This window comes from Peromyscus eremicus, chromosome 19 (genome assembly GCF_949786415.1).
Source record: "Peromyscus eremicus chromosome 19, PerEre_H2_v1, whole genome shotgun sequence".
Lineage (NCBI taxonomy): Eukaryota > Metazoa > Chordata > Mammalia > Rodentia > Cricetidae > Peromyscus > Peromyscus eremicus.
This window is the reverse complement of record NC_081435.1, coordinates 25,485,241-25,510,679: the sequence shown is the minus strand read 5'-3', so window position 1 is coordinate 25,510,679 and position 25,439 is coordinate 25,485,241. Positions and strand designations below refer to the sequence as shown.

At 43.7% G+C, this 25,439-nt stretch overlaps 1 protein-coding gene across 1 annotated transcript in view; it reads right to left on the bottom strand.

Moving 5' to 3' along the window:
* The window catches only part of Cystm1 (cysteine rich transmembrane module containing 1), a 56,774-nt gene that overhangs the window by 19,820 nt on the left and 11,515 nt on the right, over positions 1-25,439 (bottom strand). Inside the window, exon 2 of the mRNA XM_059246618.1 lies at positions 7,844-8,061. Coding sequence (XP_059102601.1) covers positions 7,844-8,042 — 199 coding nt within the window. The 5' untranslated portion in view covers positions 8,043-8,061. The remainder of the gene's footprint in view (positions 1-7,843; positions 8,062-25,439) is intronic.

Here is a 25,439-nt window from a genome sequence, read left to right as displayed (position 1 = left end):
ACCAGAGGAAAAGGGAAGGCCTGGGACAGAACTGCACAAGACACCCTAGGGGTACTCAGAATCCAGCAGTGACCCTAACATGAAGAAGACCCTTCAGGGATGGTGACACATGCTTAAAGGCCAGCCTAATCGACATAGTGAGAGCCTTCCTCAAACAACAACAACAAAGACAAACAGAAGCCCTGGCCTTCGAGGAGCTTATATTACATGGGGGGAAGGGACAGCAACGGGCCAGTAAGCAGTGTCAGGGAGGGAGCAGGTGGACAGACAGGGACCTGGGGGGCTAGTCTGAGTGCTGTACACAAAGGACTAAGGGAGAAAGAGGCAGCTGGAAGGCCGTTCTAGCTATAACAGGTACGCAAGAACCGAAAGAGAGCAAGGCTATGCAGCAGACACAGCCTGGGGATGGGAACAACCTGTGCAGAGGGCCTGTGGTGAGGACGGGCAACTGCCCAGGGTGGCCCTCCAAGAGCACAGCGAGCAGCAGGCTGAGAAGTGAGAGGGCCGCAGCAGCCAGCTCACACAGGGCCTTGCTAGGTACCCTGCAAGGACCCCGGCTTTCACCTGAGTGAAATGGAAGCTACTCAGGGGTCTGGGTAGGAGATACACAGCCAGGGCACAAGCAGAGGGAGGGAAGACCAGCAGCTACAGGCTATGATTACAGGTGAGGTGACTCTGGGACCATCCCCTTTGCCCCCGGCCAGCGGGTCCTGCAGAGTAATCTGGAACCAGCAACCAGTCTCTCCTTTCTAGAGCAGCCCCCGCTCTCCTCCACTGCTCTTCATCTACAAACAAAACAAAGCTAAACAGTCCACTGATGTGTCCTATGCCGTGGAAGTTGCACTCCTTGATTTATTTTTACCATGGGTCTATAGCCCCATTTTTACAGGATAGGAAGCTGGCGTCCACAAACTAGATAAATGCTACTTGGAGTACTAAATTAATGTGGCTTTTGGTGTCACTATTCAGTGTCCTTGGGAGACATTCTGTCATTTGACACCTAGCAAAAAAAAAAAAAAAAAAAAAAAAAAAGGAAGCACCAGACTGTCTGGGCTCGGGAGGCTTCTCAGGGAACGAAACTGCCTGCTCCGAATTTCTGATGGGAGAAAGCATGAACGGCTCACACAACGCAGGCTGTAGCCCCACACCCAGGACAATTAGCCAGAGGGGTCAGAAACATCACATTCCAGTCCCCTCTATCCCCACACTGATGAAAGCAGGTGAGCCCTCAAGAATGGAGCACATAAAGAAACATGTGTCTCCATCGCCTCCCCACAGCTCTGACTCGCTTTTTACTAGCCAAGAGAAGGCAACCCCAGAAAACACACTCCCATTCCTTCCCTCAGATTACAAAGGACCGAAATGGGGTCAATGGGAGGTTCCCAACTTAGAAACCTAATTCCAGGGCCAACTGGGCTTTGTAGCTCCACATGGGCATCCCAAAGGATGGTGCTCTAAGTAGAATCCATTTTAAATCAGCACGTTGTCAGATATCACAGTCCTGTCCTAGAAGACTAGGTATGAAAGCAGGTCTTGTGGCTAAACAGCAAGGAAAGGATCTCAGAGACAGAATGGGGAGAGGCCCAGTCACCTAACAAATTCACAACCACCTTTTGGAACATTTCCATTCACCTAACACATTATTTACTGAGTGTATGTATGTGCATGTCAGTTCTACATGTCCATACATACCTATTTATAGCATGTACTCAGCACTGTTCTAGAAGAGACAAAAGAAGAAACTGCCTCTATGAGACTTCCAAGTGGAGGTGGGGCATAGTCTAAGACCAGAGAGTTTAAGAAACTTGCCTGGATTTTAGATTTAGTAAGGAGACACGAGTCTAGTTTACCAGATGCTAATTTACTTCTGCTATCAAGAAACTAATATCTAGCATGGTAGTGCATGCCATTGATCTCAGGACTTGTGAGGAACAGGCAGGCAGGATCTCTGAATTCGAGGCCAGCCTGGTCTATATAATGAGTTTCAGGACAGCTAGGGCTACATGGTGAGACCCTGTCTTTAAATAAATAAATAAATAAATAAATAAGGAGAGGGAGGAGAAAGAAGAGGAAGAGGATTAAACCTTTGGCCTTTTTGGTTTTTTGTTTGTTTGTTTGGTTGGTTTGGTTTTTTTTTGTTTTGTTTTGTTTTTCGAGACAGGGTTTCTCTGTGTTGTTTTGGAGCCTGTCCTGTATCTCGCTCTGTAGACCAGGCTGGCCTCAAACTCACAGAGATCCACCTGCCTCTGCCTCCTGAGTGCTGGGATTAAAGGCGTGTGCCACCACCGCCTGGCTCTTTTGGCCTATTAAAATTACCAGATTTTTTTATTTTATATGTCTGTGTTGTGAGGGACAGTTTAGAGAGAGAAAAGACCGATAATTTCCTTTGGTGGGTGCTTCAGAATTTCTGACAAATCTGTGTTGGGTTTCCAGAGCTCAAGGAAGACGTGCTTGGATTGAAATCAGAGCCCTCTGTCTTAGTCAAAACTGAGTTAGCCAGGAGTTCTGGCTCACACTTGTAATCCCATTAAGCAGGAGGAGGACTGTCTCAAATTTGAGGAGGCCAGCCTTGACTACAAAGTAGGACCCTGTCTTAACACAACAATATCTTCCCAAACAATCTTGGTAAACCACTAATGGTTTTGAGGTATCAGTTTCTCTAAAAGGAGGGAGTTGGCTTAGGAAGAAATGATAAATGGGTCCGTGTGAAACTTAAACTTAATAATGGCTGCCTAGCACGCTTGGGTGAGGACTTAGAAGCCGAATCCACGCACAACAGGAAGATTGATAATGGATTAGTGATGCTTGCTGTGACTTGGAACCTGAGTGGCCCTGCTGCTATGATTAACCTGGGGTTACCTGAGCATTCTTTCATCTCTTAGGACTGATGTACCTGAGCAGGAGTCATTTTAATTTCATAAAGATTAAAATCCCTCTTCATGACCTTCTCACAGTTTACAGAACTCTCCTTAAAGACAGAGTGCTTATTTTCTCTGTAGCCATGGCAGGCCTCTGTTATGTTCAATTTTTCACTCAACTGTTTCTACTATTGAATGTTCATAAGAATCTACAACTGTACAGGAATTCTCCTGCCTCTACTGGAACTGTTTCCAAAGACATCCTATTTTGCGAAGTGATGCCACCATGTCCTCCTCAGTCAAGGAGTGGTCTACCTATCCTCTCTTGGATTGGAATATTCGCTAGAGAGCTGTGACTGCTTTCACTAGAAGAGTGGGCTGAAGCCGGGTATAGGGGTGCATGTCTGTAACCCTAACATTCAAAAGGTGAAGCAGGAAGATTGCAGGCTGAAGACCAACCTGGGCTACAGACACATAGCAAGAACCTGCCTTGAAGAGTACAGAAATATCATTCTGGGATTTCTGAGGAGCAATAGGAACATAACAGACTACCACACTGTGATTAAATGTGGTTTAGGGAAATCTAAGTGATCTGTACTACTTCTGCAATTTTTATGTGCATCTGAAATTATTTTAGGATCAAGTTAAATAAGTATTTTGTTTATTTTTAAAGGAAGATTCAGGGACCTAACTACCCTGAAGCTGCCCATGGAGGGAGGGAGGGAGGGAGGGAGGGAAGGAAGGAGGGAGGGGAGGGGGAGGGAGGGAAAAGCAGAGGCAGAGACCCCCAGTGCACCAAAGTGTTTCAACTACCCAACTAAGATGTTTGATCAGTGACTTATTTATTTATGGAGTTCTTGTTAAAATGAACCGGAAGCACAAATTTCCACCCAAACTGAAAAACTTGACAGAGAATGCGGCTGAACTGAATGAAACCTTTACGGGAACTAAGAAGTCACGCACAGCCAGTGAGCATGGGAAGCCCGAGGCTGGTGGGGAACACACAGAATAAGGGCACCTGGGTCCAGACTTAGTCTTCTTAGTCTGCCTGGTAGTCAGTCCGCCCCTGCTTCTCTCCCTCTCTGCCTCTTGAAGCACTTGGAAGAGGAGCAGCTGCACTTCTCTGCAGTGCGGGGTAAACCAAGCCAACAGCACGACTTGATCTTGACGCAAAGCCAGGAATGTTCATGAGACTTACTACAGGACAGAAAGGGCACACTGGTGCCTGGCATGGTGGTGCAGGTCTGGAACCCAGCGTTTGGGAGACAGAGGCCAGGGAAAAGTCCATCCTCAGCTACATAGTGAGTTTGAGGCTAGCCTGGACTATATGAGACCATGTCTAAAAATACAGGCAGGGGTTGGCAGGAAGCAAACACACAGTTATTATGGTCTATATCATGCAGAGGAGAAATGAACTAACCTTTCCTGCAAAGTCCTATCTAAATTACAATTATGATCTCTAATTGCTCAGAAGACCAAAATGTATACTAAACTTCCACTGGTGGCAAAAAGCCTTAAATTCTGGTCTGGCAAGATCCAGCTGCCAAACCAGTCTCATAGTCAATCCTGTGCTGGGATCCTTCATACTCTTGGCTAAGTGCTTCTGTCTTGAGCTCCCTTTTACTCAGCATTCTGCTCTTATTTACCTCCCCCCACACATCTTAAACCTACTTCAGAGGTCCCTTCCCTCTATGTTGTAGGAGAGTTTCTGCTCCCTGAAGCCTCTGCTCCCAGACTTCCCTTTTTTCTGTTTGGATCACCACCTTTTATCTTGGAAGCTGTCTTTCCTCGGGTAGCTGGTGGTTCTCCATTGCTCATTAGTGATAAGGGCTGAGGTTCTGTTACACGTACCTTTATGGTCTTGATGAAAACAAATAGTGCGATCCTAAACTTCTGCAGTAAAAGCAAGGCGACTTGAATTTGGGCCCCAAGGAGCTAAGCTGGACATAAAATGAAGAGTGAATTGGACAGAGGAGATACTGTGAGTCCATTAGTGTACAGTGATGTAATGGAAGGAGAAGTTCTCCTGGAGACGTGGCTGAGGTGATGGCAGGTTTCATGCAGATATTTTATTTTGATCTGCAGAGATGTGTAGGACAGAAGGGGACAGACTGGGAATGAGGGATGAGTGTCAAACAGTAGTAACAGGCCTAGTCCACATACAGACTACTTCAATGGTGGATTTTTTATTTTTGCTGTATGTATGTCTATGTACCATGTGCATGCCTGGTCTCTGCAGAGGACAGAAGAGGGTACTGCATTCCTCTGGAAATGCAGTTACAGATGGTTATGAGCTGCCACATGACTTCTAGGAATGGAACCTGGGTCCTCTAGAAGAGCACCCAGTGCTCTTAACTGCTGAGCTTTCCAAACCCTCCAATGGTAGACTGTTTAAGCTAATGTAGTTATTGGCTGAGATACCTGGTAGTCTTGGATATGAATCTATTTAATTCATGAGAGATATATGAACAGCAAAATAAATCTTCCTCCAAGACTGGGATCTAGTCTACCCAATGAAGAGAGATGTGTACGGAGTGGCTCATGCGGGCAAACCAACACTCTATTCATGAAAGTGAGACCATCTTGAACATCCTGGCCCTAGCCAGGCTGACAGCTGAATTCAATCACACAAGAGATCCCACAAGAGATCATACGAAGTAAAAGAATCTCCCTGTCAGCTCACAGAATAATGATAACACAATCACCACTGTTTTAAGCCGTTGAATTTTGGGGTGTACTGTCATGTAATAAATAGCTGAAAAACAATCTCCATAAGCCTCAGACTCTACCTCCGTAGCACGGGACCGACGTTACAGGCTTGTTGTCAACACTGCACAGAAATACTTGTTGTTATAGCTGGGAAAAATCGCAAGAGATTCTAAACTTAAGTCGCAGGCATGCCCTTTGGGAGCCTTATTCCCACAGGCACTCGCACTTACGTGATTTCCAAAGGCTGGTTTTCTGAGACAGATAAAAGGTTTTGTTTTGGTTGGTTGGTTCTGTTTGTTTTTTCAGTTTGGGCTACAATTTCTTACTAAAAATTTACCTATTTATTTGTTTGTTATTTATTTGCGTGTGTGCACATGCACATGTCACAGCTCAAGTATATGAAGATCAGAAGAACAACCTGCAAGAAGAGTAGGTTCTTTCCTTTCATGGTGTGGGTTCTGGGTATCAGTAGAAAGAGCTGGAGTAGATAAATCTAAAATCTTCTAACTGGAGAGAAAAGGCTTCACTTTCCATACAAAGCTCAGATAAATGAACAGGACAGCATAGGATTCTGACTGGAGATCCCAGAAACAATTCCAAGAACCAGGGGTGACACGGTCCCCAAAAGGCTCACTCTATAATGAACTCACCCCCAGAGTGCCAGCCACAGGCCTGGGCCCCAAGAGAGAAAAGAAGCCGACCAGCTGGCAGTACCTGCTTTGTTTGGGTACACAATGAATGCAGGTAGTTAATGATTCACAATCGCAGGAAAGAATGCTAAATTGCTTTCAACTGCATTTGTGAATTCAATTATGATTGGTAACACTAAAAGAGTCTTTTAATCTTAAGAATAAAGAAGCTTTTTTTTTCTCAAAATGGCTGACATCAATACTAATTAAACCAACAAAAGAGAATCAAATCTGCATTTTCTGCATGAAGTCCACCAAAGCAAGGACACACTTGTTCTAGACAAACTGAATAAAACTCTAAAATCATCAAATGCACACTAGAGAGTAAGCCTGGAAATGGCAAAGATGACCACGAGTGTCCTGCGTGAAGGATGAAATGCCAGACAAGCACTGGGCACAGTCTACAGACAAGCTGGATGCTGGACTAATTTCTTTTACATAACCCAGTGAAGTACAAACCCTAACTGGACCCTGTGGAGAGCTCATGTCTAGATTAGCCACAAAATATGATGGGCAGAAGGTCTCTCTCGGGGGTAGAGCACTTGTTTAGCATACACAAGGCTCTAAGTTTTGCTCACAGAATTATTGCAAGGATTAAATGTTGGTGTACATAAAGCTTTTGGGAAACCATTTGGTATACACTAAGCACTTGGTAAAATTAACTATTTTTAAAAGCTGAAACAGCTATGAGAGCAGCTATTCTATAAACCAAAGGGTTATAAATAGTCACAAGACATGTATGTAGCACAATGCTTCTCACCAAGTTTTATTTTTAATCCCACACTGATTGATAGTTTTTGTAAAGTCTGATTACATGCTTGACTGTCAGGAATGTCAAATTGCTTTTGTTTTGTTTTTAAGCATTTGCTCTCACTCTCTTTAGTTCTCACAGTCCAATAACCGTTGAACTGTCCAATGAACGGCCTTGAGTAGCACTGTTCTAGCATACAGGAAGGACTCAGAACTAACAACTGCAATCTCAAGTAGCAGACCACACAGAATTATGAAAACCAACCCTAGCAGCAAGACACGAGGATGACTTGAGGGCCAACAAGCTCACAGATAAAATAACCCCAAGAAGCTAAAACAAAATAAAAACAGCTGCAAGGGAAAGATACCAATTGGTAGCTTTCCCCTTCAGTGCTTTGGGACAGCGGTTCTCAACTTTAACTTGACCCCTTTGGGATCACATATCCTGCATATCAGATATTTACATTACAAATCCTAACAGTAGCAAAATCACAGTTAAGAAGTAGCAATGAAATAGTTTTATGGTTGGGGGTCACCACAACATAAGAACTGTACTAAAGGGTCGCAGCATCAGGAAGGTTGCCAACCACTAGAGGTAGCCCCTAGAGAGCAAGTTGGCCAGTAAGTCATCGCCACAGAGGGTACAAGAGGCATGACGGAAGAAGACAGAACAGACTGGTGCCTCTTGAGTGAGAAACCACTCTGAGCCATCAGCACCGAACATCAATCAGAAATCACAAAGGTCAGAATTTCTTCTTTGCCAACAAATCATGCAAACACTCTCTCTGGTGGTGCGACACTGAAGACATGCCCATTCTCATATTCACAGACACCCACCTGTGGTCTTAGGAGGCTCCTGAGGTCCACCCTGCCAGCCGTACTGTGGATATCCTTGATAGGGGTACCCCTGAGGAGGTGGGTAGGGGTACCCCTGAGGAGGTGGGGCTCCCATAGGCCCCATCGGCTGTGGTGGGTAGGGTGGGTATGGGGCTGTTGGGCCGGGGCCCGGATATGGTGGAGGGTTCTCTGGGTTCATCAGGAACCTGGCAATGCACCTAAGAGACAAAGAAAATAAAAATGATTTGCATATGGAAATCATTAGGAAACATTTTCTAGCTGGTGAGATCATTTACCAAATGCCTTAAAGGTGCCTCAAAGACTGGAAAATCTCTAGCCTTGTTCATCCTAACCACCAGGCTATTATCATACGTATCTGCTTGTTTCCCTTCTGTCTTCCCTTCTCTTCTAGATCGTAGGCTGTGACAATGAAATCAATCAGTTTTGGATCACCACCATGTCCTCAGAGGCCTGCCTAGTGCCCGCCCAGTGCCTAAATAAATGTGTTGAATGAATAACAAGACACTTTGTTTTGAAATTCCCTGAAATGTCCAAAAATGTGGTTGGAGAGCTTTAAGATAGCAGAAAATCTAATAGCACTGTCGACCAGATCAGTAAACGCTGGTCCAATACTAGAAAACCCTCCCATAAGCCCTCCCTACAGCAATACCTCCTGAAAGTCAGTGCAGCTAGCAGTGACTAGACACGCCCCCTGCCTCTGGCTCTGGGATAATATGGTTCTTTCCAAACCTACTACTGCTCTAAGCAGTGAGCTGTCTACGGGAAGCCGAGCAAAAAATTTTCCCCAAGTTTCCACACTCCCAGGAATCCTCCTCACTTGTGTTCACAAGTTCCTGTCTGCAATGGCTGTTTCTATGAGGGAGGCTATGCTTCCTACCCCCTAAGCCCATTAAATATTCTCTTCATTGGGCTTGAAGCTTTGAGGGCCAACATATTGCTTTCATCATCGCTACAATCTCCACAGTGCCTGGCACAGAGACTTCCAGATTAAAAGCAAACAAATCATAACTTGGGAACAACGTATATTCCATGTGAGTCACAAAATGACGTGATATCTGTGATACTGTACTGCCTTACTATTAGCTATCTCTTAGACTAATATTTAACTTTTCACCTATTTGAGTATCTTCTCACCCCAATTAAATAGTAGCAAAGAGTCTAATAATTACAACTTAGTAATCTCATTATTAATTCTTCTTTAGAATATGTAATCAATATTAAGTGATTTCATGAAGGTCAGAATAGCCCTAAGGTTCCCTAGGGATTCTGGATTAAAGTAACAGATTTTCCTAGTTATCTATATAACTTCCATATTCTTCCTTCCAAATAGCTATCGGATTTCCCGTTAGATACCATCAGTTCTTCTGATAGCTCGTGTGCTTCAAGAAAAGTTCATCTCATCCCAGCTCCAGAGGGAGAATTCAACTGCTGAGCCGATCAAGGTCAGCATTTCCCTTTGCATCACAAATGATTCGTGGAACTCAGAACTAAGCTGGTCATAAATGCCATTTCCTGGTCACTGGGACTGGTTCTGAAGTGGTTCAGTCAGTAGAAAGCTCTTAACATGTTACCCAAGCTCCCCTTGCCATTAACACAGACACACACAAAGTCTATGAATGCTATAGCCTACAAAATTGCTGCCAGCCAATCAGCAACTGTGCCAGCCTTAAGACGCAGAGGGCACTTCACACAGGCAAATCAGAAAGAAGGTGGAATTCCAGATGAGTTTATAGCAGATCATAAATCAAAGACTGAAGCCCAGCCTAACCTACTTGTATAGAGTTTCTAGTCCTGGGAACCAATGATAAGCATGTCAAGTAACAAGCAATGACATATAATTAAGGAGGTGGACAGAAATAGTGGGGAATAGATATCAGTGTGGCTCTAATTCTTCTCTTGAGCCAATGGCTGAATGCTAGAGTAACAGCATAAACCTAGTGGAGGAAGTAGGGGTACAGGGAGAGTCCCTTGAAGGAAATTATAAATCAGTGCTAGTATGGAATCAGTGTTAAGTGATTCTATTGGACCACATCTGCATTATGCCTCCCATTTTAAAGACTGACTTTTCCAGAGTCTGATAGGGGCTCAAAAAAGCAACTAGTGGGGCTGAGGAGAGGGCTCAGTGAGAGAGGTGAGGTGCTTGCTGCTTTGCTCAAGCAGGAGGACCTCAGTAGGAATCTCCAGACCCACATAAAGTCAGGCTCAGTGGCACCCACGAATGTCTGTAATGCTGTTGTAGACAGCAGCAAACAACAGAACAGGGGGCTCTGTTTCAAACACTGTGGAGGGTAAGGACCAACACCAGAGGATGTCCTCTACACATGCATCACGGCAAGTGTGCATGTGCACACACACACACACACACACACACACACACACACACACACACACTGCACATCCCAAGAACAAACAACAACAAAAACCACCCTTGATTTTTTTCCTGTCCTCTGACCTCTGCCATATGCCAACATGGCAACCCATGCTACACTAACTAGGAAGCCTTTTCTCACAGTGACTAATACTACAAGCGTCACCCGAAAGTAGACACAGGGAAACACTGAACACTTGTGTATTTTGTTTCTTCTCCTACCAGGAAGTCTAGTTAACACAGAAATCAATCTCATTAACTCACATATGACCACACCTTTATTTACTTACTTACTTACTTATTTATTTACTTATTTTGGTTTTTCGAGACAGAGTTTCTCTGTGTAGCCCTGGCTGTCCTGGGACTCACTCTGAGGTCCAGGCTGGCCTTGAACTCACACAGATCCACCTGCCTCTGCCTCCCGAGTGCTGGGATTAAAGACATGTGCCACCACTGCCTGGCTCCTATTATTATTATTATTATTACTATTATTTGGTTTTTCGAGACAGGGTTTCTCTGTGTAGCCTGTGCTGGATCTTGCTCTGTAGACCTGCCTCTGCCTCCCGAGTGCTGGGATTAAAGGCGTGCGCCACCCCCACCCCCCCCACCCCCACCCCCGGCTTATTTTTAAATCACCAAAGTAGAACACGGCCAGCCAATGTAACTACTCTGCCTGAAATTCATTCTATGTGACCTAACTCCATTAGAACTGTGTTTTAACCGATCCACCCAGCAAGCCTATACATAATGACCATTCTCATTCTAGGCAAAGTCAGAGGTGATCTTTCCCTGAAGATAAACAATGAGTGGTGGAGAAGAAAACACGGAGAGACAGAACTGCCACACTCGGCACCACCATACTTCCTGACTCTGCTCAACTCCTCTGTGTTTTCACCCTCACTGTCCTGTTCCGTTCTCTCCCTGAGGCCCTCAAAACACTACTCCACATGAACATGCCTTTGCCCCCAGTCACATTTCCCCCTCATTTTTGATGTGCTTTCCCCCCTTTGTTCAAGGAGGAAAAAAGAATCTGTTCTTTGAGACACCTACAGAAAGCAGAAGCCATACAGTGGTCCCAACAACCATGACTCCCTCCCCTACACACACTCCTGCATTTCCCAGACAGCCATCTTACAGACACAGAAACAGGTCTATGTCCAGTTTCTTCTAAACAAAAACAAACAACAAAAACCTACTCACAATAAAAGAACATCAAAAGCCACAGAAAGAAAATCTGAACTGTATCAAAGGTCTAGAGCTAGGATTTGAAAAGCGGGACTTCACTTGGGCAAACCTACTGTTCTCCGGCCACTAAAGAAACAAGCCAACCCGACAAAGATCCCCTGCTACAGACATATGCATTACAAACCTCACTGCATTCGCAGAGTACTAATGAGTTTTAAATTTGAGACACTGGACCTTGTAGCTTGACTGGTTTCCCTCATAAATTTGGTAAAACATAAGCCTTGTTAAAGTAGAGTATTACTAAACGCCAAATGTAAACAGTATGAAGCATTAAAGGACAAACAAGAGCTTCACAGGGAGGACCTGAAAGGGTGCCACAGCCGGGATCCATTCATAGACTAGACTGCCCACTGTTCTCCCGAGATCTCATTCAAGACACACACACACAGTCACAAGATCACAGTCATCCTGCAGTACAGTGAGAGGGCAGAAACTATTTGTGAAAGTGGTTCACAGAGATAAGATACTGTAAGGCCTCATCAAAATAGATAGCCAAGAAATAAAAATATAACAACCTTGAAAAATACCACTGTTACAATCTACAGGGTAGCTGCGGGCACTGCCCCTGTGGGTATTATGATGAATGTATTTCCTCCAGAAAAACTGAACAATCTCAGTGGTAAAAATTAGATACCAGGCAGGCAGTGGTGGTACACACATTTAATCCCAGCACTCATGAGGCAGAGCCAGGTGGATCTCTGAGTTTGAGGCCAGCCTGGTCTACAGAGTGAGTTCCAGAACAGCCAGGGTTTCACAGGGAAACTCTGTCTCAAAAACAAAAGAAAACAAATCCGACACCAATACAGGTGAGGACAACAAAACAAAACAAAACAAATCCGACACCAATACAGGCGAGGACAACAAAGCAACGACACCGGTCAACTGTGGTAGACCATCACAGAGGACTTCTGACTCTTTATTGCTTCAGGTATCAATGAATGGACAAAGACTATCAGACACCAAGGGTGAGGCCTTCAACACAAAAGACCAAAAAGGGGCTGGCCAAACGTCTCAGCGGGTGAAAGTTCTTCCTTCCCGACTGATGACCCAAGTCCAATCCTTGGAAAGAAAGCACTGACTTTCCTAAGTTGTCCTCTGACCTCCACACTGGAACTAAATAGATAAAGCAGGGGAAAGAAATCACAACCCACATACCTAAAGAAGAAAAAGTTACTCTGGCACATCTACATAATTAGTTTGTCTATTGGTGGGTTCTGTTTCCATGTATATGTATGGGGTCCAGTGCTGAAGATTGAACCCACAGCCTCGCACATGCTAGGCAAGTGCTTGACCATTAGTCTACACACTCAGCCAACAGTTCTATGCTTCTGAAATACAACGTAATACTGTGCAGGAAATTTTAGGAGCTGGAGAGATGGCTCAGTTGATAAAGAGCTTACCAGGAATACATAAGGACCTGAGTTCAATCCCAGAACCCATGTGAACAGCTGAGCACAGCAGCCATGGGTTTATAACCCCAGTGCTGGGGAAGAGCAGACATCAGGATCCATGGGGCTTCCTGGCCTGCTAGTCTAGCCAAAATGGTGAGCTCCTGGTTGAGTGAGACCCTGCCTAAAATATAAGATGGAAATGGAGAAAAGGGGACTATGAGACAGGGTAACAGGATGTGAAGAAAACTACTCTGTGTGTGTGTGTGTGTGTGTGTGTGTGTGTGTATGAAACTGTCAAAATTAAAAAATAAAGTTGAGTGCTAGTGGCTGATAGTGATATACGCCTTTAATCCCAGCACTCAGGAGGCAGAGACAGGAGGATCTCTGTGAGTTCGAAGCCAGTCTGGTCTACAGAGTAAGTTCCAGAGAAACCCTGTTTCGAAAAAAACAAAACCAATACCAAAACCAAACCAAACCAAAACAAAACAAAAACAAAAACCCCACAAACAAAATAAAGGATGGAGACTAGAAAAATACATCAACCTCTGACCAACCCATGTAATATACACATGTATACCATGTGCGCGCACGCGCGCGCACACACACACACACACACACACACACACACACACACGAAGAAAAAACTTGAAAGCTATATAGTCTGCACAATCTCATGTTTTGTTAAAATAAACACTAATAAAAAGATCAATGTAATACAAGAGAACAGTCCTGGGCTGGTAAGATAGCTCAGTTGTAAACAGAATTGCCATGCAAGCCTGATGACCTCCACATGTCACGCACACGCACACACATACACACACTAATAAACTGAATTCAATTTTTATTGCAATTATCTGAATTTATTATGTGTATTTATTTGTGTGTGTGTTGTGAGCATGAGTGTGCCATGACACTTGTGTGGAGATGAGAGGACAACTCGAAGGAGTCAGTTCTCTCCTTTTACCACGTGGGTCCCAGGGATGGAACTCAGGTCATCAGGCTTAGTGATAGGTGCCTGTAACTGCTGAGCCATTTTGCTAGCCCCTAAATTAAACTTTAAAAAATTTAAATAGAATGAGTCCTCAAACAAATTCACACAGTACAGTCACTTAATTTAACAGAAAGGCACCACTGCAATTCAAAAAGAAAAAGACTGTGTCTCCAATAAACAGTCTGGATTAATTGGCTATTGGGGAGGGGGGTTGATTCCTAGCTTTATATACAAAAATAACTCCCAGTACATCATAGAACTATAAATAAAAGCCAAAGCATCATACTTTTAGGAAAAAGCATGTCATATGTTGAACTTATCTTATGACTCAGCAATTCTCTTTCCTGGTAACCAGTTACGCCTTACTTAACTACAGGGACGTTTCTGAGAAATCTGTGCAGCTTCAGAGCCATTTAACTAGAGTATGCATTCTGAGGGACTGTGCCATTGGTGATTTCCTTGCTGTGAAAACTACAGAATATCTTTTTACAAACTACAACTCCTCCTGTATCACCACTAAGCAGTTTAAGGGGACCACTGTGGTATATGCAGTGCGGTTGGTGGTCAAAAGGTAGCCAGCATGTTCCTACATGCTGAAGGGAAGAAGTTCACACACCTACCACAAGACAGGTACACCAGAGTAGCTTCTGATTATAATTGCTCCAAACTGAAAACTACGCAAATCACAGGCCAAACAACAACCTAGCAATAATAAATGAAAGAACTATTACTGCAACAACACAGTGACTCCCAGAGACAGGTGAACAATATCAGCTGGATGTTGTTTAAGCACCATCACTGGCGTTCTGTGATCAAGTACCGTCACTGGTGTTTTATGATCAAATATTGCCATTGATGTTCTATGATCAAGTACCTTGAGTAGCTCTGGCTGTCCTAGAACTCACAGAGATCCACCTGCCTCTGCCTCCTGAGTGCTGGGTGATCTTCTTATTGAAGTCAGGATATTTCTAGCCTTAAGTATCCTTACAGACAACCTGTATACTTGTCTTTAAAGTTAAAAAAAAAAAACAAAACATGAGGACAGTGGCATTCCAATGCGGGGCCGGAATTTCCACACAAGACCTGAGAGTGCTTAAAAAAGGATTCTAAACACACAAAAACGGAGTCGTGCAGCTTCTTGGTAACCTCCTTTTCTCAGGTAGGCTCTGTTTGCTATCGGCAAGTAGAGACAAAGGCTCTTCTAAGAGACAGAGACAGCTTTCTGGCTCAGTGCCAGTGGCAAAAAAAAAAAAAAAAATGGGCACAATTCTGTTGTTTTTTCTCTTTTGGGGGGACCTGCCACCCAGCTCCCAAATAAACACACACAGAGGCTTATTCTTAATTATGAACACCTAGCCTTAGCTTGGCTTAGATTTTAGCCAGCTTTCCTTAACTTAAATTATCCTTTCGCCTCTGGGCTTTTCCCGTTCTCTTACTTCTGTAAATCTCACTCTTACTCTGTGGCTTGCTGTGTAGCTGGATGGCTGGCCCCTGGAGTCCTCCTCCTTCTCTGACTACTAGCTCTCCTCACTCCTCCATCTTTTTTCTCTTCTCCCCAGATTTCTCCTTCTATCTATCCTCTCTGCCTGCCAGCCCCGCCTTTCCTTTCTCCTGCCTTGCTATTGGCCAGTTCTTTATCAGACCATCAGGTGTTTTACAGAGGTACAAATGCAACATAAACAAAAGTAACACACTTTAAATTAATATTCTACAATACAACTCTTTTAAGAGGCCCTGCCACACAGGCGGATCTCTGTGAGTTCAAGGCCAGCCTGGTCTACAAAGTGAGTTCCAGGAAAGGCGCAAAGCTACACAGAGAAACTCTGTCTTGGGAAAAAAAAAAAAAAAAAAAAAAAAAAAAAAAAAGAAGAAGCCCTGTCAACAAACACTTAAATGGGTTTTATGAGCAGTGGGCAGTGCACTATTCGGTGGCAGCATGAACCCAAACCTTGATGGTTGGCTCTCAGGGAACCAAGTGTTCCCTTAAAAGTAAAGCTCTTAAAAAAGGAGTAAAGGAAAATAAAGTAATAAAAAGATATAATAAGCCACATAAAGATGGGAAATAAACAGAGTCTGGGATTCTGTATGCTATTGTGTTGTCTTTAGATTTTCTGATTGCAAATGAAGAAACGACAGCTGCTAAGACACACTGGATTATGAAAACTGACAGATTAAAACAACCTATATATTTTAAAAATATCTTGACTTCAAAATGGAAGTCAAAAGATGTGTTACTTTGGGGGAGAGGTCATTTCCTCTTTTACTTCCACAAGAAATAAGAGGCTATGGATTCATTCCAGATTGATATGGATCAGATTTAATCAGGGAAGACCCCCTGATATCCTGGCTACAGACATAAAGAAATAAACCTAGAAAAACTACAAAACATGTAATCTATATTTTACCTACCCAACTATAAAACAAAAATCATCTTTAACTGATTTGTGAACACCATATATTCCATACTTGTAATGTATGTTCCCTTAAAAAGTTTATGTATTTTCAGAACAAACAGACCAGACACTAATAAAAATGAATTGCTCTGGTGGTCCAGCATCTCAAAATGCCTGTTACGGTCTCCTCAGAATTCTGCATCCAGTCGGGCGGTAGTGGCGCACGCCTTTAATCCCAGCACTTGGGAGGCAGAGCCAGGCGGGTCTCTGTGAATTCAAGGTCAGCCTGGGCTACAGAGCGAGATCCAGGACAGGCTCCAAAACTACACAGAGAAACCCTGTCTCGAAAAAAAAACAAAACAACACAAACAAAACAAAAAAAAGAGAGAGAGAGAATTCTGCATCCAAAATTCCTTCAAGGCTACTGGCTGAGATGATCCAGCCCCACAAACTACTCCAGGCAACACCTAACAATTATCCTGGTTTTCTCAAGGTTCCCCCAAAGATGCCAGTGCTCCCAAATAATAAGTAGTCTAAAGAACAACACCCCTATTCCCAAGAGATGGGGTCTGGGTGAGTTTTGGTTATTCAATGGTTTATGAATATTTGTCATTATTTAGGGGGGTTGGTTACAAATTGTTATTGGTCTTAATAAAAAAAAAAGACTAAACAAAAGAGTTAAAATTCAACCATCTCTTTCTAAAGGAAAAAAAGGGGATATAATATAGAAATGATGAAATAAAAGGGTAGATTATTGAATCTACTTTAATCCAAAAAACAACTATTAATCTCAAAATATTTTACATTGGTATGGATTTTAATTTATTGACACAAATTTCAAGTTATTTTTGCTATATTATATGTATCTTCTTACTCTTATATGGGGTATTGTGCTTATGCAACTCATTTAAACATGTAACATATAATTAAAAATACAGATTAATAGTCTATAATATCTATGCCGGGCGGTGGTGGTGCACGCCTTTAATCCCAGCACTCGGGAGGCAGAGGCAGGTGGATCTCTGTGAGTTCGAGGCCAGCCTGGGCTACCAAGTGAGTTCCAGGAAAGGCGCAAAGCTACACAGAGAAACCCTGTCTCGAAAAACCAAAAAAAAAAAAAAAAAAAAAATATATATATATATAATATCTATAATAGTCAAACTTATGTCAGGTATATTTTCAAGGTCATAAACAGATATTTAAATAAATGGCCTTCAAACACTTCAAAGACCTACAGAATATGGCATTTAATATGTTTAATAACCTAAGGCTTTTCATGACAGTGAGACATGTCTGCTCCTGGCAGCACCAATTTACTTCAGAGAAGATAATGGGCATCAAAGAACCTCCATATGGAGTTTGCTTTCTTTATGACAAAAGCTAGCCATTTGGACAAAGAAACTGCCCTTGCCTCAATTACTAAGTATACTGTCCAAACTGGACCAGCAGGATACAAAAGAAAATGACTGCCAAACTTTGCCAAGACAAGACAGTCCTTCAAAATTCCTTGCTTCTCAGAAATGTCTGTCAGATATACCAGGCCTGTAGGCCAAAGTTGGATGCCCCAATGTTACAGAAGAACCTAGGGTGACTGTCCAGATGTCCCTGTCTTTAGATAACATTACAGCCTTCTGGGGTCTTTGATGGAGTTGAGGACTAGATAGTCATAGTTAAAGTTTTCTTTAATTATGATGAAAAGTAAATTAGGTATAAAACCTTAGAGTCACAAAGATAAGATAAATAACAGAGTATTTTCTCTAAATTTGCCAAATACAAATGGACTGGATATTGTAACTATAATTCTTACTTAATAATTGTTTTTGTTGTGTTTAATTTTACTATGTTAAAATTAAAACCTTCCTTTTTAACTAGACAAAAAGGGGGAAATGTTGTGGAATAATCCTTTCGTACACTGATTTTGTACAAAGATTTGTCACTTTAACTGGTTTAATAAAAAGCTGACTGGCCAGTAGCCAGGCAGAAAGTATAGATGGGACAACCAAACTAAGGATGCTGGGATGAAGAAGAGTGGAGTCAGAGGAGACGCTAGCAGATGCAGAGGAAGCAGGGTGTGTAGAAAAAGAAGTAATAAGCTGTGAGCCATGTGTCAGAGGGTAGATAAGAAATATGGGTTAATTTAAAATGTAAGAGTTAGCCAGTAACAAGCCTGAGCTATTGGCCGAGCATTTACAATTAATATTGAGTCTTTGTGTCAATTACTTGGGAGCGAGCAGCTGGTGGGACAGAAACTTCCGTCTACAGGACAGCTTAACCTAAAAGCTTCCATCTCTTTTAGCTGCCCTTTTAACAGGACCTTTGTAAACAGATTGTTTTATATTCTAGGCCCCTCAACTTTTTTGGATCTACACCCATAATTTTGTGTGTACATTGTTGAGCTTTAAAAAAAAAAGGTCTAGAATTATTAGGTTTCATGCAGTCATCTATCTCCCTGACTTACAGTTTTCACTAAAATGCTCACTTAATTGTAACTTTGGTGTGTTAACCTTATGTAACTTACAAACGTCAGCCCATGAAAACTTCCCAGAACATCAACTATAATTCAACACTAGTGGTTCCAGTGCTACTGAGACAATGTGAACAAGATTCAGTTCCTGTTCAGACTACAGAGACAGACAGCAGCAGCAATTACAGACCAGCCTATAAGAGGGGAAGCACAGAGAACTGTGTGCACAAAAGTAGACAAGTAGACAAGTCCGTTTCTAAGCAGAAATGATGATCCTATCAAGACATAAGCAGACACAGAAATTTCAATTACTCCAATTCCACACGTTAGTCAGTGGCAACAATCTGGAAAATATCAAAGAAAAAACAAAGTACATTTCAGGCCTGGATAGGGATCACTATGGCAGGTGCCTGTTGTACAGAATGAGGCTGAAGGTGAGGACTGCTGTGCTAAGGACAGACTCAGGACACTCTTTTTTATAGTTACTCTTTACTGTTTTCAAAAAGTATCTTAGAACTTTATTTATCCCTGCTTGCAGGTTACCACCAGCCAATCCAGTCACTTACTTATTCAACCATATTATGAAATACCTACTGAACGTCAGGACCAGAGCTGGGCAGCGGAGAAGAGTTCTAATATGAGCTTAGACTTTAACAGTCTTCTCCATTAGTCTATGACTGCATCAGGAAGGAAAATCTGATTGATTTCTAATTTCAAAGGTCTTGTTAAGTGGTCCAGCTACTCAGATTGGACAAACTCAAGTTATGAAGTCCCGGGGCTGCATCTCAGAGCTACACAATGTCACTGAAAATGAGGTACAAGCAGAACTACCCTCAGTAGGAAAGTCAGACCACAACAGTGAATGGGCAGCTAGCTGAGGAAAATGATCTCAGATGCAACCCACACTCATAAGCAAAGGTGTTTACTGAAGGACTCCTACCTTCCTAACATCTCTTTCCTTCCTTCCGATATCTCCCTATGTTGCCCAGACTGGTCTAAATTGAATTCCTCCTGCCTCAAGTGCTGGATTACAAGTGTTTGTCACTGTGCCTGGGTCATATTTAAAATTATATCCCAAATAAAGAAATGAACATTTTATCTCTTGATAAGCAGCCCTGCCTTCAGGAGGTTCATTTTACAGATACATATTATAGTAGTATGCTAAAAATCTCAAACTTTATATATATGCACATGTTTATTATTATATTTTCATAACAGTGACATAACACATACACAGTATACATAGCATCCTAGAAGTTCATCATAGGTGAAGGCAAAATAAACCCAGGTACTCCCAAACTATAGAACCAACACTGCTGAGACCCTTCAAAACAACAAGACAGAATTACATGGAATACAGAATTACAATGTGGTTGAATAACAGGAACAAAGCAAAGCAGCAGTCTGCAATACAGTGCATTCACTTAGCTATCTGGATTTAAAAACAAAGTTTTAAGCCAGGCATTAATCCCAGCATTTAAGAGGCAGAGGTGAGCAGATCTTTTGAGTTTGAGGTTGGTCTACAGGCCAGCCAGCAGTAAGATCTCCTCTCAATCAATCAATCAATCAATCAGTAAATAAAAAATTAAGTTCTGCCAGGAGTGGTGGTGCACGCCTTTAATCCCAGCACTCAGAATTAAATATGCCTAGCCCATATGGCATATTTAACAATAAAGGTTCAAAATCCCTGCTGATTATCCCTAACTAAAAGCCACATGAATTTTAGGGAAAAAATAATTTATGTCTTAATTTATTGAGAAGGGAAGGAAAGTAGAAACTGTTCCAGTAACAATGTGGGAACACCTGGCTCCAAGGCAGGACCCCTGACTGCAAGCAGTCTGGTAGGTTCCCAGGCAAAGGCCTATTTCAGCCTTCACTGTGTTTGGTCCTCTGCAAAAACCACGGGCTGTCTGAATGCAGGACTCCCTTCTGCCTTGAGCTTCCAAAAGGAGTCTCTAAGGGCACACACAGCACAGCCCTTGCCTGACAGTTTAAGAACAGCTGGCGAACCCACACCCGCTTCATTCGAGGCCCTACTTGGAACATCACTCAGCCAAGCAGCTCCGCTCTGGTCAGTAGCCCACCAGTGCGGTTATCTGAAAGCCTCTGGCTAGCTGCTCCTCAGTAAAAAAGGATGGGGCCTCTGAATAACATCCAGTCACAGGACAACTGGAACTTCAAACAAGGCAACCCTCAAAGTGAAAACGGAGAGAAAATGAGGCCCAGCAAGAGAAAGGATCAAAAGAGGGGGCAGCAGTGAACAGAATGGGGGGGGGAAGAAAGCTATTAACAGAGAGAGTGAGTCAGGGAAAGGAAAGGTGAGGTTAGAGCATGGAAAGCCAGAGAGAGGAAGAACTCTGCCCCCTGCCAAGTTGAGAGGACATACTATAAAGGGACAGGGCCATCCCTCCCAACAAGCCTGATAAAGCCACTTCCCAGGTCAGGTCCCCCACCAGCACAGCCCCTGAAAGGCAGGTTCCACCAGCCTCCCAGAGCATTAGCGTAGGCTTTGTGGGAAAGTTGACATCTTGATGGCTTAGTAAAAGGCCCTTACCGCTTAATGTGCTGGCAATTTAACTGAGCACTCCTGACTCCTGATGAATACCCAACCAGCCCTCTTTGCTCCACCATGAAAGCCACTTTTCCAGCCCTCAGAGAGAGCCACGGCTCTGTCAACACAGCAGGCAGCTCCTAACAGACAACAGTAAACTTCAGTTCACACCTGCAGAACCGTGGATACCTACCACGTGAGGCTCCCAGAGATCACACCACCCCGGCAGCACTCCCCAACCCCTTCTTCTGTTCTCCTAAGGTGTGAGCATATTGGATAATAAAGACTAGAATGCCAAACGACAACTCTCTGTCACTGACACCCACAAAGAGCACTCTAGATGCAAAAAGACCAAGGACTCCAAGCAGTTAGGGGCACTGGTGAGACTAGCAACTAATAGGCCTGCCCTCGCCACCAGGAAGAACCTGAATTTTCCAGGGGCACGCTTGCACAGAAGGGACACCACCACATTAGAGCATCAACAAAGCCAGGCCCCGACCTCAGGCCTGACTTAACACACAGCACTGCCACCACTACCTCTCAGGCCTCCTTATGGCAAACCACACCAAAATGGCAGTGGTTAAAATAAACAAACACAAAAACAAGAAAACAAAATGAAGACGGAGGTTTCTATATTATACTTCTTTTCTTTTTTTGGAGACAGAGTCCTCTTCTGGCCTTGAGCTTGCAATCCTTTTAACCCAGCTTCCTGAGTGGTAGGTTTGTAGGTGTGTGTTACCAGAGCCTAATCTCAGCAACTAGATTCTTCACTCTGTGGCTTTCTTCCTATCAGACTGCCACACAAGTTTTAGGACAGGGTTTAAGGAGACGTCTCTGAAGGCCTGCCTACACAAACCAGCCCTACCATCCACCTACAGCACCTGGAGAATTCACCTTGGGTGACTCATTGGGTGAACATGTATGCACTATGATTTAGAGAACATACACAAACAACTCTATTTTAGCTTATAATATTCACCTTCTATTTGTGGCAATGATAGTTTCCCTTGTAAATAAGATTTGAAGTTAAAAAAAAATTATTACGGCCAGGCGGTGGTGGTGGTGGTGGTGGTGGTGGTGGCGGCGGCGGCGGCGGCGGCGGCGGCGGCGGCGGCGGCGGCGGCGGCGCACGCCTTTAATCCCAGCACTCAGGAGGCAGAGCCAGGCGGATCTCTGTGAGTTCGAGGCCAGCCTGGGCTACCAAGTGAGTTCCAGGAAAAGGCGCAAAGCTACACAGAGAAACCCTGTCTCGGAAAAAAAAAAATTATTACATTTACTGTGTGTGTGTGTACACACTCCAGCACACATGTACAAAATGGCACACATGTGGAAGTCAGAGGGTAATTTGTGGGGGGTCAGTTCTCTCTTTCCACCAGGTGAGTCCTGGGATCAAAATTTTGAAGTTTTAAAAAGTAAGATGAAATGAGAGATAGTTACTGATAGCTTCACTAATTAATCCAATTAAGAGGATAAGAGTCAGAAGTGGTGCACGCCTTTAGTCCCAGCACTCGGGAGGCAGAGGCAGGTGGATCTCTGAGTTCAAAGCCAGCCTGGTCTACAAAGCAAGTTCCAAGACAGCCAGGGCTACACAGAGAAACCCTGTCTCGAAACTGCCATGCTCCCCCACCTCTCCACCCCCACCCCCACCCCCGCGCATGCAAAAAAAGAGTGTAAGAGTTGGGTTAGAGCCGGGCGGTGGTGGCGCACGCCTTTAATCCCAGCACTCGGGAGGCAGAGCCAGGCGGATCTCTGTGAGTTCGAGGCCAGCCTGGGCTACCAAGTGAGTTCCAGGAAAGGCGCAAAGCTACACAGAGAAACCCTGTCTCGAAAAACCGGAAAAAAAAAAAAAAAGAAAAAAAAAAAAAAGAGTTGGGTTAGAGATATAGCTTAGTGATTAAGAGCACTGGCTGCTCTTCCAGAGAGCATAGGTTAGATTCCCAGCACCCAAAAGGTAGCTCCTGACGTTAACTCCAGTTCCAGAGGATCCAATGCCCTCCTCTGAACTTCATGGCACCAGGTATGCATGTGGCACACAGACATACATGCAGGCAAAACACGCATACATATACAAAATTTAAAAATTAAGTGTTTAAAAATAGCAAAGAAGGCATAGAGCTAGGACAAAAAGCACACATATGGAAGACAAGTGAAGTGTGGGAGAGACTTGAGGTTTCTCTTCTTCACTTGAAAGCTTCTGTCCCACTAGTTTCATAGCTACCCTCAGACATTGAAGAACACCAAGAACCGTAACTCAAGAGTCAACAGAGGCAGAGGGCTGCAGCAACTGGGATCATTAGCTTGACAGTGGCCTTTTCTAGAAAGACGGAGCAAAGGAAGACTCAGGAACAGCTGGAGTGTCCCCGGGGCTACTGTGGGCATCAGGAAAGCATCAAGCATCAGGCTTCCTGAAGACTCGAGACAGGCATGTTCCTAAGTCTGCTACTTATGCATCTCTCCAACTGCTCCTGCCTACAGTCCTGATGCTGAAACAAAGGAGAAGAAATCTAGGTTCTCTTCTCTCCGGATATTTCTGCAGCTCAGCTGTTCACCATCTGCCCTTTCTCTTGCCACTGAGCATGTCTAGGTAGTTTTCAAATGTGATATATTTTCTGGCAATGCTCTTGGGACTAGCTAACAATCTTAAGCACAAGTCATCAGGGAACTAATGATAGGCATCTCTGAATAAAGAAAGCATTTACTCCCTAATGAGGACATCAGGTGAAGCAAACCTTCCTCCCACCATGGCTACCAACACGCCTTTAAACCATCTAATTAAGAGTTCAGAAAGCTGTCAATCACCCTGCTGCCTGCTGCCCAGAGGCCAGACTCAAACCATTCCTCTCCCTTGCTTTAGATGTGAGGATCCTACCAGTTACACACATTTGGCTCTGAGGCCTAAATCAATCCCAGTGTCCCTCCACTTATCATGAGGTTACATTCTGACAAACCCATCATAAGCTAAAGTATCATAAATTTAAAAAAAAACAGTGAATATAGTAAACACCATAGCTTGCAACACTTAACATTAGCCAGCAGTTGTACAAAATCATCCAAAAAGTGCATTATATAATAAACTACTGGGAGCTAGGTATGCTTATAATCCCAGTTTTGGGGAAGTAGAAGCAGGAGGATCAGATGTTCAAGCCTAGCCTCAACTATATGGCAATTTGAGACCAGTCTGTGCTAGATGAGACCTTCTCTTTAAAAAAAAAAAAAAAGTGTGTGTGTGTGAGAGAGAGAGAGAGAGAGAGAGAGAGAGAGAGTGTGTGTGTGTGTGTGTGTGAGAGAGAGAGAGAGAGAGAGAAGGGAGGCAGGAGTATTAAAAAACTCTTGTTATTTATTGAACACTCTATTGGGGGAAAACCAAAATGGTTATATGGGTAAGATTTTGTCCCACTGTAAAGTAGAAAAATGTTAACTTGAACCCTGGTAGGTAGATCAGGGTAGCACTATTCCACATTTTCTAAAAACTTCCTGTAGTAGAGTAGAGCCCTTTGGATACAGTTCCCAAGGTGGTATGAACCTGTCTAGGGTGAGGCTGGAGAGCCAACTCATATCTAGTGCCCTTGCTTTGATTCTGCTGCTTTTCACTGCTAAAGTGAAAAGCCAATTAGTTGGCTTGGACAAAATGGAGCTTTGAGGCCTGGGACACAGTGTAAGTAAATTGGTTCAACTCTATTGGTTTGGTCCCGGGTTTCAGCACCAACAATGTATGTAAATTTGTTGCAACAACTCTGGGGAAAGGTGTCCTGACTATCTAGCCAATCAGGCAACACCTTGAGCTGCTTAGGATAGCTCTGAAGGTTGAAACTGTAAGGAGACAGTTCAGCCCTTGAGGGCAAGGTATCCCAGACACCTTTAGCTGCTCAGAACAACAGCTCTGCCCTGAAGGTGTCCCTGACACCTGGAGCTGTTTAGCACAGCTCTGACAGCTGGAACTGCAAAGAAGCATCCTGACCCTGGAAGGGAAATTTTTCTGACTTCTCGGGAAAGTCAGGCCTGGAACTGCTTCAGCAGGGAAGGGTATCCTGACTGTTCAGGGAAAGTCAGGGTATACCTGGTGTGATGGGGGATGGTCTCCCGCAGGATATAGCAATCCTGCTCCTCTCCTGGAGAGCCGCTACAGCTGAGCTTTGCTCAGCCCCCACTTAAGGGGGCTTCCTAGCAGAGCT